At 40.1% G+C, this 15065-nt stretch overlaps 3 protein-coding genes across 16 annotated transcripts in view; 1 reads left to right on the top strand and 2 right to left on the bottom strand.

The window, feature by feature from the left end:
* The window catches only part of LOC126380096 (protein vav), a 38935-nt gene extending 36454 nt beyond the window's left edge, over window positions 1-2481 (bottom strand). For all 3 annotated transcript variants that reach the window (XM_050029324.1, XM_050029333.1, XM_050029341.1), the window contains exon 1: window positions 2120-2481. In XM_050029324.1, coding sequence (XP_049885281.1) covers window positions 2120-2338 — 219 coding nt within the window. In that variant the 5' untranslated portion in view covers window positions 2339-2481. The remainder of the gene's footprint in view (window positions 1-2119) is intronic.
* Window positions 2482-2760: 279 nt separating this feature from the next.
* LOC126379733 (spectrin alpha chain) overlaps window positions 2761-15065 on the top strand; it is a 65355-nt gene continuing 53050 nt past the window's right edge. For 3 of the 5 annotated variants that reach the window (XM_050028575.1, XM_050028569.1, XM_050028562.1), the window contains exon 1: window positions 2773-2875. The gene's annotated coding sequence lies outside the window, so the exon portion shown is untranslated. Of the gene's footprint in view, window positions 2876-3226; window positions 3344-15065 lie in introns of those variants that run through there. The other 2 variants (XM_050028550.1, XM_050028555.1) reach the window with 2 other exon arrangements.
* LOC126379881 (uncharacterized) lies at window positions 7489-14870 on the bottom strand. 8 transcript variants are annotated; one of them, XM_050028904.1, is made up of 2 exons: window positions 14093-14870; window positions 7489-11942 (listed from the first exon to the last, which is right to left on the bottom strand). In XM_050028904.1, exon 2 carries the CDS (start codon window positions 11845-11847, stop codon window positions 7675-7677), a length of 4173 nt encoding a protein of 1390 aa, XP_049884861.1. In that variant the 5' UTR covers window positions 11848-11942; window positions 14093-14870; the 3' UTR covers window positions 7489-7674. The 8 variants fall into 8 exon arrangements, with proteins under 8 accessions (XP_049884861.1, XP_049884843.1, XP_049884872.1 ...); XM_050028886.1 differs by lacking the exon at window positions 14093-14870 and adding an exon at window positions 13557-14086; XM_050028915.1 differs by lacking the exon at window positions 14093-14870 and adding an exon at window positions 13413-13525.

Here is a 15065-nt window from a genome sequence, read left to right as displayed (position 1 = left end):
CCAGGGTTGATGAGGTTGGTACTTCATCTCACAACTCACACGAGAGAAGAATGAAGAACGAAGTATTTCAGCAGGGCTAACATGCGCAATGTGATAAAAAATTGACACGGTCATTTAATTGATTCTGATGATATGTCGTTTTGTCGATTGATGCTAACATGGCAAACCAAAATGTAACATCATTCTGACAAAATACCACAATGTGATAAATTGTCAATGAACCCTAACAAGGTGCCATATTTTTATCAGATTCTGTGGACTTTTGACACATCTACGTAATACTGTCACTTTTTATCTTTTAAATGAGAAAAAAGATATTTTAGACAAACCGTTTTGAACAATTTTGCAGGGCATTATATTTAATTTAGTAAATAAATAAATAATAATAATAAAAAAGATTACAGCCTTTTAGCTTAAATTGACGTGGATTTGACAAAGGATTTAACACGAAAAGTGTACATGTCGCAATTTTTTTTTTTTATTTTACAAAATGGGTTATTTGGTTTCTTGACGTGATAAATGTTTATCGTGACGGTAATTTTATCGACCGTCATATGCATGTTTGGGAAACTTGTGGCTTGACAAACTTGTCGATTTAAACAAAATTTATTGACTCCATTGATAATGTTATCACATTGCGCATGTTAGCCCTGCAGGAGATGTAATAAAAGCTTCGGTATATTAAGCTACAGCTTTTAAATGGCCATTACGTTTTATGTTTATGAACTAGACGGAGCTGAAATAGGTGTGGGTGTCAGTTTAAGAGTTATTTATCCTTTTATGTGTTTGTGGATTACATGGGTTTGATGTTATATTCATTCCAACGTAGTATAAGGTTAATTAAGAGTGGTATTAATAAACTAATCTCAGCTGGGACTGCCCTTAAGTTCATGTTCAAGTCTCTGTTTTTATATGAGAACTGTCACATTGACATGATCTTGAGGGCAGTCTCAAAGCTGAGATTAGTCTATTAATACCACCCTAAGGCAAAATTATTATTATTCATATTATATATTGTTTTTTTTTTAAAGTTAGTATATAAATTTTATTATAATAATACAATTCGTCACATAATCACATACCCTAAGGCTATTTGATAAGTGTAGTAAGTTACAGTAAATGTTTGTCATTATTTTCTTCTTCTATCATGTGGGTTGTGAGGTGGATTACCAACCACATCAACCCTGGTGTCAGTGTTACTATTGAGCCGCCAAAGGCCCCTGACATGGCTCATGTAACGGGACCAACGCTCAAACTTATCCATAATTTACATGTTCAAATAAATAAATATATGTTTCATCATCATCAGCCCATTAACGTCCCCACTGCTGGGGCACGGGCCTTCCCTATGGATGGATAGGGAGAACGGGCCTTAAACCATCACGCGGGCCCAGTGCGGATTGATGGTTATTAACGACTGCTAATGCAGCTGGGACCAACGGCTTAACGTGCTTTCCGAAGCACGGAGGAGCTCGAGATGAAAACTCTTTTTTTTTGTGGTCACCCATCCTATGACCGGCCTTTGCGGAAGTTGCTTAACTTCAACAATCGCAGACCGAGCGCGTTTACCACTGCGCCAGCGAGCTCCTCAAATATATGTTTATATAATAATATCCTGTTTTCCTTAAAAATATTCAAATAGCACACAGAGCAATCCATTAAAATTGAACAATCATTAAACCAAACTGAATGTATAAGTAAAGAGCGCCGAGGACCCTTTCATTCACAACAACTTTATGATACAGATAATGGCAGGAATATATTTATAGTATTCAAATATTGGTACTATGTTACAGTGGTGCCATTCATTACTGCATGCATAATTCATGAATTAACTTATACATAATATCATACACATATATTTAATACAAAACATAACTGTTAATAATGTTAACATTCACGATTTTTTATTTCGTTTTAAATATCGAAACATTTTTTTTTCATCTATTTATGAACATGTTTCGGTATCTAAATGAGAAAAACATTGTTTTAAACGTGTTGACAATGAAAAGGATGTAGGCATGGAATTAGTTCTATTTAACATGCGTGTCGTTCGTACGAGCGAATACGATGATTTCGTAGTAATTAGAGTGAAGGTCGCGAATGAGAGCCCAATTACCTGCGCCATCTGAGGCCTCTGGTTGACGTCCTTCATGTCGATGCACCCGGGGTGCAGCACGTTGAGCAGGTTGCACAGCAGCACCCCATCGCGCAGGGTGTACGCCAGGTCGTGGATCGTGCTCGTCTTCCAGTTAGCTTTGTGGTCGGGACGCAGCAATTCACATCTCGTCAGCCAGGACACGCACTCGCGCCACAGCTCCTCACCACCAGCCGCCATGATTTACATGCACTTCACAGTTCACATCGATAGTATCAGCACTGAGCACTGCTTTTTAATAATCAACGGGCCATTATTAACAAGGGTTAATTGATAATTGACATACAAATTGATACAACAAACACGACCAGCCAACAAGAACAAGAATTCTTTGACAACTAAATTGCTGTGTTGTAACACGAGAAAATATAATGAGCAGCATTTATAAAGATAGATATATTACAAGCAATCGTTTATAGAGGTAGCTTTATCACGATTTTCCTGAGCAGTTTTCATATTGTTTTATATTTTTTATTGTGAATATTTATCGTGTACTCTGCAGTATTTTATATATTTTTTTATGAAAATCAGATTTCGAAAAGAAGATGCAAGCAAAAAAGGCAAAACGTCAATGTCAATTTATTTATATTTTACTCAGGCAACACAGTTGTGAATTAGGAGTGACGCGAGTGCATGTCGAACGAACGATTTTTCATGAAAATTAATTAAATAAGTGGTGAAAGTTGCATTTTTTCGATACTATCTTCAGCTTTACAGGTCAGTTCTTAATCATAATTTCAAAACACATTCATTGCCTTACTTCTCATAGCAAATTATATCCCATATAAGTGTTTATTCTTATCTATGACACACCCATGTATCGGCGAATTCCAATTTTTTGTTCGGTTTCTCGAAAGAAATTAGGCCGTTGTGAATGGGAATGGGAGTTGGAATTAGTCTCTCCAGACGTTGGCGTGCGTGCCATTCCAGCGGAAGTCTAAATTTGTATGCTGCCGTTATCCTTATTAGGTTTATTTTGGAGCATTACGTCATTGTGTATAAGAGGGAAGTGATAGGTATGTATGGAGAGCCGGCGGCGGTAGGTAACCGTCGGTGGTAGAAATCCGTGGCACCGGACGGATAGTGTCGCGACGCCCTGCGTCCATAGTACCGTGTCGCAGTCGACTGCTCTTTCCACAATTGACGATTCACATCAGACAGTGAATGCCTGCAGAATATTGATATGTGAGTGCACTGCAGTAGTTTGTGCAATATTGATCACCTGATTGTAAATTCATGGTAACCTAGTGTACTGAGCTCTTCTTCAATTAATTTGTTTAGTTATTCAATTTTTCTTCACAGCTTTTAAATACAAATTACTGTATATATATACTGACAAGCATGAAAGTAATGAAAAATACATTAACAATAACTCATTAGATAGATCAATACAAATATTATAAAGTGATTATTATGCATAAACAATTTAATTTGCCTTATGATTTAATTTAACAAAATAATTTATACTTTTATTTCTTTTCAATCTATAATTTTACATAATATAATATCTACTATTGCAGTATAATGATAAGCAAGCTTACAGTATCATATCTTAAATGTAGTAACTATTTTACTTTTACATGAGCTCAACTACTCCCAATTGGGTTAGTCAGAGGTACATCCACTGCAAGATGAACTAAGTACCCACACATAGCCAAGCTTTTAGACCAATGTAATACTTATATTTCTAATGCAGACTATGCAACATTCAATCAATATTTCTTATTTTGTAACTTCCAAACTCAGTACTCATTATTTAAAAAAATACTTCAACTTGATCAACTAATAGTCAATAAAAGTCTGTTAGAATAGAAACCTAATGGTGCCAGCCCCACCCATGCGTGACAGAGTGATTGCAATTGTATATGAAATCATGTTGCAGTGGCCAGTATTGGTTACAGGCAGGATGTCTGCATGTGCTCTGCACTCAGCTGTAACTGTTGCCATGCTAGAATACAGAGACTAAATTGGAAACTATGTATCTGTAAATATAAAGTCAAACACTAACTCTTTATTGCACATATCACCAAATAATAATAGGACAAAGAGCTCTCTCTCTCTCTCTCTCTCTCTCTCTCTCTCTCCTTAGCATTTATTATTTGTTGTTAAACTATTTTGGAAATATTTTATTCTGTTATTTGTTTTAAAATATATGTCTTAAATGTGACTAGAAAGTACAATACATACAGTGTGTAAAGAGTTTTTGTATTGTATTGCAGAAAGAGATAAATTAATAAACATGTTTAAGGAGTATGCTCCATAACCCCTGCAGTTGATTGAGGGTGTGACCAGCACTGGGACCTATACATATAGCCTGTTTAAGTTATCTATGTTTATGTTTAAGGAGAGACAAACAAAATATATTTACCTAATTACTCTTTATTTGCGACAACTTCTGTTTAAATATGTACAGTGAATTCTATCTCTATAATAGAAAATTATGTACATCTTAGTCTACTAATATGAAAAGGAGTTTGGTAGAAGGCAAGAGGGAAACCACTGCCCTATTTTTCCCTAAAAAGTAGCATGGAGAATGCTACACCAACAAAAGTGTGGCTCTTAAATTAGTGATGTGATGAATATAAAAAGACTTCAAATATTTACTGTTATATAAATAACAAAGTAATAAATTATAATTGTTTATTTGACTGTGATAACATTCCAATGACCTGTTTTGGTTTTAAATATATGAGTTAATTATCACAATAAATGAATTATAATTGAATCATCATCTATAATACTCATTTCATTTAATTATTATTTAACTAACATTATATAACATAGTCAAATTAAATACCTACACAAAAATACGCCAAAACACACAAATATATAGAAAACAATATCAGGCGTCAAAAAGCCCTCCCTAAAGCGAGCCCCGCCCGAACGTACCCATTACTCTTGCAGCGTTGCCTCTCTGGACCGCAAGTGAAATACGCTATATATAATACTACATAATGAGCAATTTCATTAAAACTACCAATTAAACATCAATTTAAAATGATTCATCTTCCTAAAAAAAGTTTTTTTTTAAGGATGTAAGAATTGAAACTGTTTAGCACATATTTTACTTTTATAACTCGTATCAATGACATAATACAATGCAGTGATAACAATAGCAGAAGGAGCCTTAGTAAAGGCTCACAAATCATGATTATCTTATTTACAATAGACAAGTGGTGAGTCATGAAGGTCGCGTGACATCATTGTGTGAAGTCAAATGATGACCTCCATACCACAACAGGTCTAGCATTCACTACAGATGGATTTTTAAGTGTATTTGGTATTTTGTGTCTATGACACATAACGTCGCGGTATGAGGCGTAGGCGTTTTTTTGTAAAATCATATGTGATTTTCATCAACAAAACCTCGATTTTACCTTACAATTAATTTTAATCCGGATATAAATTGAGACTACAAATTAGGTTTATCATATCCAGCTTACGACATCGTATCAACAGTGGCTGCAAGTTGTCTTTGATTACTTGTGGCTCTGCCCACCCCATTAGGGATTACGGGCGTGAGTTTATGTATGTATGTACTACAAATTATTACCTGGATTGACACTAGCTTGTCTATTGCGAGATTCCTCCGTGGCCTGACGGCCTTGCGTGGTCCAGTGGTTGAGCGTTGGGCTCACGATCCGCGGGTCCCGGGTTCGAGTCCCGGTGGGGAAATATAAAAAAAAAACTTTGTGATCCCTAGTTTGGTTAGGACATTACAGGCTGATCATCTGATTGTCCGAAAGTGAGATGATACGTGTTTCGGAAGGCACGTTAAGCCGTTGGTCCCGTTTACTATTTACTGATGTAAGTAAGTAGTCGTTACATGAGTCACGTCAGGGGCCTTTGGCGGCTCTATAGTAACCAGGGTTGATGAGGTTGGTAATCCAATCCACCTCTCAACCTACATGAGAGAAGATTGCGAGGTTGTGTTAAGAAAAATCTAATCCCATTCGGATATGCGACGATATCCACTAATACAGTCTATAATTCAGTCTAATGCAGTATATAATACTGTTTTAATGTAGATCATCATCATCACCAGCCCATTGACGTCCCCACTGCTGGGGCACGGGCCTTCTCTATGGATGGATAGGGAGATCGGGCTTTAAACCACCACGCGGGCCCAGTGCGGATTGGTGGTTATTAACGACTGCTAATGCAGCCGGGACCAACGGCTTAACGTGCCTTCCGAAGCATGGAGGAGCTCGAGATGAAAACTTTTTTTTTGTGGTCACCCATCCTATGACCGGCCTTTGCGAAAGTTGCTTAACTTCAACAATCGCAGACCGAGCGCGTTTACCGCTGCGCCACCGAGCTCCTCCTTAATGTAGATAATGGGGCTAAATTCAGATAAGATTTATTCATGTAAAGATTAATCGATAGTACTAAATGATATAATGGAAAACTCCTATAAACTGTATTTAATATTTAAAAAAGTAACGATTGTCGAATTTGTTTCAAATTCATATTTGGATCATAAATGATTCTCACATGCTCAGTGGTGAAGGAAAACATCGTGAGGAAACCCACGTTCCTGAGAAATGCATTTTCGGAGGTATGTGACCTAACCTGTCACATGGTTTTGCCTTCGCGGGTTAGAAGGTCAGACAGGCAGTCGCTTCTGTAAAAAGCCTTCAACCGTCAAATCGCGGACCCTGTGGAAAACGGGATAATGTTTATTTATTTATTTAAAAAAAGTACAACCACATCACACATATTGAGCTTATTCCACAATGTTAGGGAGATGATGATTTAGAAAAGTAAGGCAATACTTAATAGTCATCATTATATCTTTCCTTTAACCCACTTTAAGTGGGTAAATACAACATGTATTCATCTCGGACAGTCATCACCTCAGAACTTACGCCTTTTAAATACTTCCTTCTTCACACAATCCATCCAAACTTTCTTGGGTCGGCCCCTACCTCTACACGTTTATAAGATCATTTTGTACCTATATTCTTACAAATAAAGCACTTTAATAATAATAATAATTCATAATAATTCAAATTCTTTATTCAGGCAACCAGGCCCATACAATTCATTACAATTAATAAATTATAATTAAATAAATAAATTGCCTTTGAATTTGAATTTAAAGTTATAGATCGCACCACATTTATTTTGTGTTGTTCTATTTTTTTGTGTTTTAGACGGTAGGTACTATTGTATCTTTAAGTAATTTGTATTATATTATTATGTTATACAGTTATATTTATAATAATATCATTATTAATCATTGTAATTATTGGGTTTTTACAAAAAAAAAAATATGAACGCGCTGGTTGGCGGTTCATGTACTTTATGTATGAATTTTCAATAAAATATTTATTCACTTAGATAGAAATCGTTTAATGCTTGAATATATATCAATTACAAGGTCGTTGTTAGGTTAAAATCGCGTAGTATTTCGAGAGCGTCGTTGCGGTCGGGCGTGGCGCGGTGGAGAGAACGTTGTAGCGCGGGGCGCGAACATCCGCTGGTCGGGGGGGGAGGGGCGGAAGCAGTGTTGCCTAGCGTACGGCGCTAACATCGTCGCCCCCGTTGGAAGCGTCCGCTTTCAACAAGCAGATCTTCGATAGAGCTCGTCGCACGATGCCCCTGGCGGTAGCCACGTCAGCGACGCGCGGAATGCCGTCTGCGCCCGGGAAGAGTTGTTGTACACGACCCAAGCGCCACTGGAGTGGTGACGTGTTGTCTTCTTTGATGAGCACCAAGTCACCAGGTCTCAGATCTCTGCAACGAATACGCCATTTAAGCCTTTGTTGCAGCTCGGAGATATATTCGGATTGCCACCGGCGCCAAAAATGTTCTCTAGCTTGCTCGATGCGCTGGTAGCGGTTCAGGCGGGATGCATTTTCGTCTTCTAGAGAAGGCGATAGCAGTGACATTAGTGGTCTGCCTATCAGAAAGTGTCCCGGAGTAAGGGGGGTATAGTCGTTAGGGGATGATGACAAGGGACACAGGGGTCTGCTATTAAGGATTGACTCGACTTGTGCAAAAAGAGTAGACATCTCTTCAAACGTTAGATGAGAATTGCCTAGTATGCGTTTTAAATGGAATTTAGCAGATTTTATTCCGGCCTCTGCAAGTCCATTAAAATTAGGTGCGTAAGCAGGGGAGAAGTGAAAATTTATGTTATGAGTGCTGGCGTCATGCGCAATGAGGTCAGAATTGTTAGATAAAAACGTACCTAGCTCCCTAGCAGTAGCAACAAAATTCCTCCCATTATCACAAAAAATGTCATTCGGCTTACCCCTGCGAGCGATAAACCTACGCAGTGTTAACATGAATGCGTCTCTCGACAATTCACTCACCGCCTCGAGATGGACACACTTGGACCTGAAACATATAAATAGGCATAGATATGCCTTTGTTATCTTACAGCCTCGACCCTTCCTGTCTGTAATCATAAAAGGACCCGCGAAATCAACGGCGACTGTACTAAAAGGGTAGTCAGGTGTGATTCGCTGCGCCGGTAAGTTACCCATAATGTTGTGTAGAGGTTGAGCGCTGATACGCCGACACTTGATACAGCTTCTCGCTGTACGACGAGCCAACTCTCTACCACCTAGCGGCCAGATGCGTTCTCGTATGGACGCGAGCAACAATTGTGGTCCCGCGTGCAGCAGCCTGTGGTGTTCTTGTGTAAATAAGAGCTTAGTGAGGTGGTGTTTCGCGTGCAATAAAACTGGGTGCTTCTTCTCGTACTCGTACTGTGAATTGCACAGTCTTCCACCAACTCTGAGCAAGCCCTGGGAATCTAGAAATGGGTTTAATGATACGATACTAGACTTGAGCTTGAGATTGTCTTGTCTTTGTAAAGTCTGTAATTCGTGAGGGAAAGAGTCTTGTTGTGACATTCTAACTAGACATGTGAATGCACCCTCTAACTCATCGACAGTTAGCGAGCCAGTGTGCTTATCATGGGGGTTCTTGCAATTATGTATGAATCGATAAATGTAAGCAATGACTCGTTGTAAGAATTGCAATTTTGAATACCTAGATATATCGATACTAGCCTTGATAGAGTCCGTAACTAGAGTAGTGTGTACCTTTAACTCTGGAAGGTTGTCACACTTGTGAGAATAGAGAGTAGGCCACTCGGATTCAGGCCTAGACAAAAATGATGGACCTTGCCACCATAAGGTGGAGTCTTGAACTTGATGTGGGTCTACGCCGCGGGATGCTAGATCGGCTGGGTTGTGAGCGGTAGGGACGTACCGCCACGATGAAGTACTTGTCATTTCTTGAACCTGCCTAACCCTATTGGAAACCCAGACTTTAAGTCTCGAGGGTTCGGTGGCGATCCACCCTAGCACGACGCTGGAGTCCGTCCACAGGTAAGACTTGCTTATCTGCCGGCGGAGGGCGCTCTTTACAGCGCACAGCAGGCGGGCCGCGAGTAGCGCGCCGCACAGCTCCAGGCGCGGGATGGTGAGAGCCGCCTTAGACGGTGCTACGCGTGCCTTAGCACAGTAGAGAAGAATGCTCGTGTTTCCTGCTTGATCGATAGACTTGACGTAGATGCAAGCACCGTAGGCAGCCTGGGAAGCGTCACTGAAGGCGTGAAGCTCGACTGAAACAGGTAAGTCTCTAATTACATTTCTTGGAATAGTAATGTGTGAAATAAATGATAGGTTATCAATGAATCGTTTCCATGACCTTTGTATGTCGGAAGGAACAACTGAATCCCATTCAATCTTGCTAGCCCAAAGTCTTTGCATTAAGATCTTTGGTTTTATAGTACATAGACTAAGTAGACCTAGAGGATCAAAAATTTGAAATGTTTGAGACAATATAGAGCGTTTTGTTGTAACATTGGATTCTCGACCTTGTACAGACATTGGAAATTGTAGAGTGTCTGTATCAGGGTTCCAGTTAAGTCCCAAGGTGTCATATGTCTGGCTGAGAGTTAAATTGTCATGAGAACTAGCTAGCGTATTTTGCAACACACCCCTAGAATTCGATCTGAACTTGCGTAAGTTAAAACAACCCGATGACAGGGCTCGGACCACAGAATCTTGTATGTAGAGCAGTTCTTGTTCAGTTTGAGCCCCTGTAATCAAATCATCAACATAGAAATCATTTTGTAAAATAGTTTTAATTAATGGATCATAACTCTCTTCGCCCAACTGCCATATGCACCTTGTACTTAAGTAACTTGCACTAGCGAAGCCATAGGTTACTGTATTTAACCTATATGTTTTCAATGGACTAGAAGGGTCGCTTCTCCACAGTATCAACTGTAAGTCGCGATCACAATCATCTACTTGTACCTGTCTATACATTTTTTCAATGTCGCCCGTCATGACGTAATTGTATTCCCTGAATCGAACTAGAATATTAAAAAGGGAATCTTGAATATTAGGACCGATCATTTGAAGGTCATTGATGGAAAAGCCTGACGACGTACGACATGAGGCGTCATAGACAACTCGCAGCTTGGTGGACTCGGATTTCTCTCGCATCACCGCGTGATGAGGAATAAAATAAGAAACTGGTGGCTTGAATAGACTGGATTCGGACATGTGTCCTAAGTCTTCATATTCCTTCATAAAGTCGGAATACATAGACTTTAACTGGGCATGGCGTTCAAAACGCTTTTCTAGATTGAGAAATCGCTTCTTAGCGACACTGTAAGAGTCTCCGAGACAGTCGGGAGTGGTTACTAGTGGTAATCGGACAGAGAACCTACCATCTTCTAAACGGGTGGTGTGTGTCATGAAATGTGTCTCGCATGGGTTCCCTGCATCGACTCCCGCCTCCGAAGCCTTCTGCGACGTCGGAAGCTCCTCTAGCTCCCAGAACCTGCTCAGTTTGGTGTGCAGACTCTCCAGTGCTGAAAAATTACATTGAATACTTGTGTTAGAATTGTCCACTTGTAAATTACTTGTTTGTTTGTCACGTATATGACCTGCTAAGAACCAGCCTAACTTGGACTCTCGCAGAGTGGGTAAATTAGCACCCAACGACTGCTGTCGTGGGCCTATAAGATCCCAAAATAGATCCGCGCCTATAAGCATGTCCACCTTGCTTGGGACATTGAAACTGGGATCAGCTAAGCTGATGTTACTAGGGAAGCTAAATTGTTTCATGTTTATAGGGCGCCTAGGTAATGTGGCTGTGATCTCAGGCAATACGAGACATGACAATGTGACACTAAATGGATTGCATCTAGACTTGACAGTAACAGTGCCCCTCTCCGGAGCAAAATTAAGAGAAGAATTACCAATACCTACTATAGTAGTGGCATCTAGCACTTGTGTATCTAGTTGAAGCCGTTGCTTCAAATCACTTGTAATAAATGAAGACATGCTTCCGCAGTCTAACAGTACCTTTACTGTTTCCACTTGATTATTATCTGGATTGACAATGTCCACTAGTGCTGTAGAAAGAACAACCTGGCTAGTGGAAGTGACAGACATAGAAATAGAACTTGTACTTGCATCACTTGTGACTGAATTGGGAGTACTTGTACTTGTGGTACTTGTAGGGATGACATTGTCAATACTAGGAGTGGCTGTGATGGTCTGTGTGTGTGGCTTATGAAGCATTGTGTTGTGACGTGCATTGCAAATACGACAGCTACTTAACCTGCAAGCGCCTGCAATATGGCCGCTCCGCAGACAGTTCAGACAGAGCTTCAGTGAACTAGCCTTTTGTATCCGCTCCTCGATGCTCATGGACAGGAACGCTGGACAGTCGTATATTCTATGCTTGCCCTTGCAGACGAAACAATGCAGACCTCGATTGACTTGTTCGAAATTTACTGGATTAGCTGAAATGACATTCACAGATTTGTTAGCCCTTTGATACTTGTTATGTGTATTATTGTTGCCACTCGAGACTTGTTTATCTTGTTTAGATCTTTGTACTGACTCTAGAACGTCTGCTCGACCCTTGAGGAACTTGAAGAAATCATCAAGAGACGGCATTTCCTTACTAGAACTTGACCTATGCTCCTCCCATTTCAAACTTGTAATATTATCTAGTTTAGAGGACATAATATGGATGATTAATGTGTCCCACTGATCTGTGGGCTGCCCAAGGTTATTTAAAGCACGTAAATTTTTAGTTACGTGGTCCACTAGAAACCTGAGTGACTTGTCAGATTCGCGTGAGATAGGATCAATTTTAAACAAGGAATTTAAGTGATTAGTTGTCAATTGGCGTTTGTTGTTATATCGCTCGCAAAGTAAGTCCCATGCTTCACTATAATTCTTATCAGAAACTTCTAGATTTGAAATGACACGCGCAGCTTCCCCTTGCAGATACGAGCATAAATAATGAAACTTGTTGATCGGCTTAATCCGCGTATTGTTATGAATTAACGACTCGAATGTGTCACGAAATTCAAGCCATTTGAAATACGTACCATCAAAGTTTGAGATTTGAATGACTGGAAGACGGAAACCAAGGTCTTGCTGACCTCCGCAGCTATGAGCGCATTGTGAATCATTGGGAGTGTATGTTGCACTCTCACGCTCTGCCTGTCCACTCGTTTCGGCAAGGGAAATTGTGCCTAACTTGACCTTAGCGAATGCTATGTTGCTATGAAAACTGTCCTCTATTTCCTCACGTTCTTGCAACTCGTCATCCAAATTATCCTCGTTATAGACTTCAATACGTGATTGTAAGTCGTCAAAACTATCAAACATCACAGTAAACTTCTCGAGCTTCGTGCATAACTGGCTGCGATCCTGAACTGATAGGTCTCCAGCCGGTAAAGAATTTAAATACTTGCTAAACTTCGTAATTCTGCCCTTTACAGAGCGACGCTTCACTGTTAACTCGTTTAACTCTTTGTTTACTTCGACACTCATGATTATAAAATTGTAATAACTAGCTACAAATATCACCTTTTAACTTCACTACACGTTATGCACAAAACTCTGTAGAAAATCACTGTAATTTCAATAATATTTCACTCGAAAATACGAAACGAACTATCGTTTACTAGAATTAGAAGAAAAAATAAGGTAATGACAAAATGGCCGCCGGCGTGGACGCCGGTATATCTAGACTCGTCACACTCGTGGAGTTAGCTATAGCTTCCTTTCACTCACTCTTACTATATCATTCGATTGTTCGTTCGTTCACTCGCTCGCTAGACTTGAAAATGGAAGTCAATTGAATTATTCAATTATAAACTAAAACCTCGATTGTTTTATGACACTTGTATGAATCTTGAAAATAGTTATTTGGATTATTTGGAATCCCTACGTAGTTTAAACTCGTAAAAACTTACGTAAAACTTGAACTTGTATGACAATCCTTATCAGATAAGCGTATGTACGCACCTAATTTCACTAGACTTGCCTAGGATCACGTACTTAACTAGACTTGTAATAAGGATGCACTAGAACTAGACTTGTGATTAATTAGTAATTACCTAGATAGGCATATAAGCACTTGTATTGCATACTCGACAATAACAAGAGAAACTAGACTTGAAAATTAGAAATATTTGGTCACTTGTATTGCATACTAGACAATAATAAGAGAACCTAACTAGAACTAGGAATACTAGCTTGTGCCTACTGCATAACTAGACAGTAGGCTATACTTGATCTTGTCTATACTGTATAGCTTGACAGTAATAAACGAAACTTGGTCTAAAACACTGGATTGCCCTGCATGACTAGACAGTGGCAATTGAACCTGAGCTGCATACTAGACAGTAGGTATTCAATAATAATTGGCCCTAATCAATGAGCGTGCGAAATCGAAACTAGACTTGCAATTATAAAATGATTACGCACAACTTTTGATAGGGAATACTAGACTTGACTTGTTAATAGAAGGAAAAGAAATAGAAAACTAGAGATATTAGTTTGAACGATAGGGACACTAGAAATGCCTATTCTGTTCGCACAAGTAAAGACGGAAACTAGGATAGAAAGATAGGAAATAAAAGGATGGGCTCACGTTCCTTGGCATTCCACTATGTACCACGGCGCCTCCTCCCGACGTTCTTCGCCTTCGCTCGCTCGCTCGCTGTTCCTTGTCTCGACGCCCGTGTAGGCCGCGACGTGCTGAGCCGAGCTGGATGTGATGACCTGCCACCGACGCGGCGCTCCGCTGCCGATGACCTGGGACCTGGTATCTTGTACTGGTTGATGCTAGACGTATGTAGACCGACTGGGAAGGCGTCTAGACACGTGGTTTTCTTCTTGAAGTGGAATCTAATTGTGCCTCTGGCGCAGCTGCAGACAATTTCTTGCAGATGCGTGGCTCTCGCGTGGCGTCCTCTTCTTGTAACACGTGGCGCCGCTATGTGTGCGTCCACGTGGCTTCTGCTCTCCACCGCTTACTTGTGAAACTCGAATTGCTGGATATCTTGACTTGCCCGCGACCAACTGCTTGACGCTCGTGGCTTGTAATATGTAGCCTTCCGAAGATTGCCCTCTTGGCGTGACTCGTGCAGGTCTCGTGCAGTTTACGGTCGCCAACATGAACGCGCTGGTTGGCGGTTCATGTACTTTATGTATGAATTTTCAATAAAATATTTATTCACTTAGATAGAAATCGTTTAATGCTTGAATATATATCAATTACAAGGTCGTTGTTAGGTTAAAATCGCGTAGTATTTCGAGAGCGTCGTTGCGGTCGGGCGTGGCGCGGTGGAGAGAACGTTGTAGCGCGGGGCGCGAACATCCGCTGGTCGGGGGGGGAGGGGCGGAAGCAGTGTTGCCTAGCGTACGGCGCTAACAAAATATATTTTTCAAAATTGGCTTACAAAGTTAGCGCTTTTTGAACGTCAAAAAATTAAATTACATATTATGTAACTACCTGTAATACTACTACCACATCGGAATCTGTAACGCTGAGGGAAAGACGTGGCCAGAAAACCTCCCAGCACAGGGCCCTAGTCCTACTGTTTCATGTTTTCCTTTCTTTT

Source organism: Pectinophora gossypiella, chromosome 3 (assembly GCF_024362695.1).
Source record: "Pectinophora gossypiella chromosome 3, ilPecGoss1.1, whole genome shotgun sequence".
NCBI lineage: Eukaryota > Metazoa > Arthropoda > Insecta > Lepidoptera > Gelechiidae > Pectinophora > Pectinophora gossypiella.
Note: the sequence above shows the minus strand (reverse complement) of the source record. Positions and strands in the feature narration are given on the sequence as shown.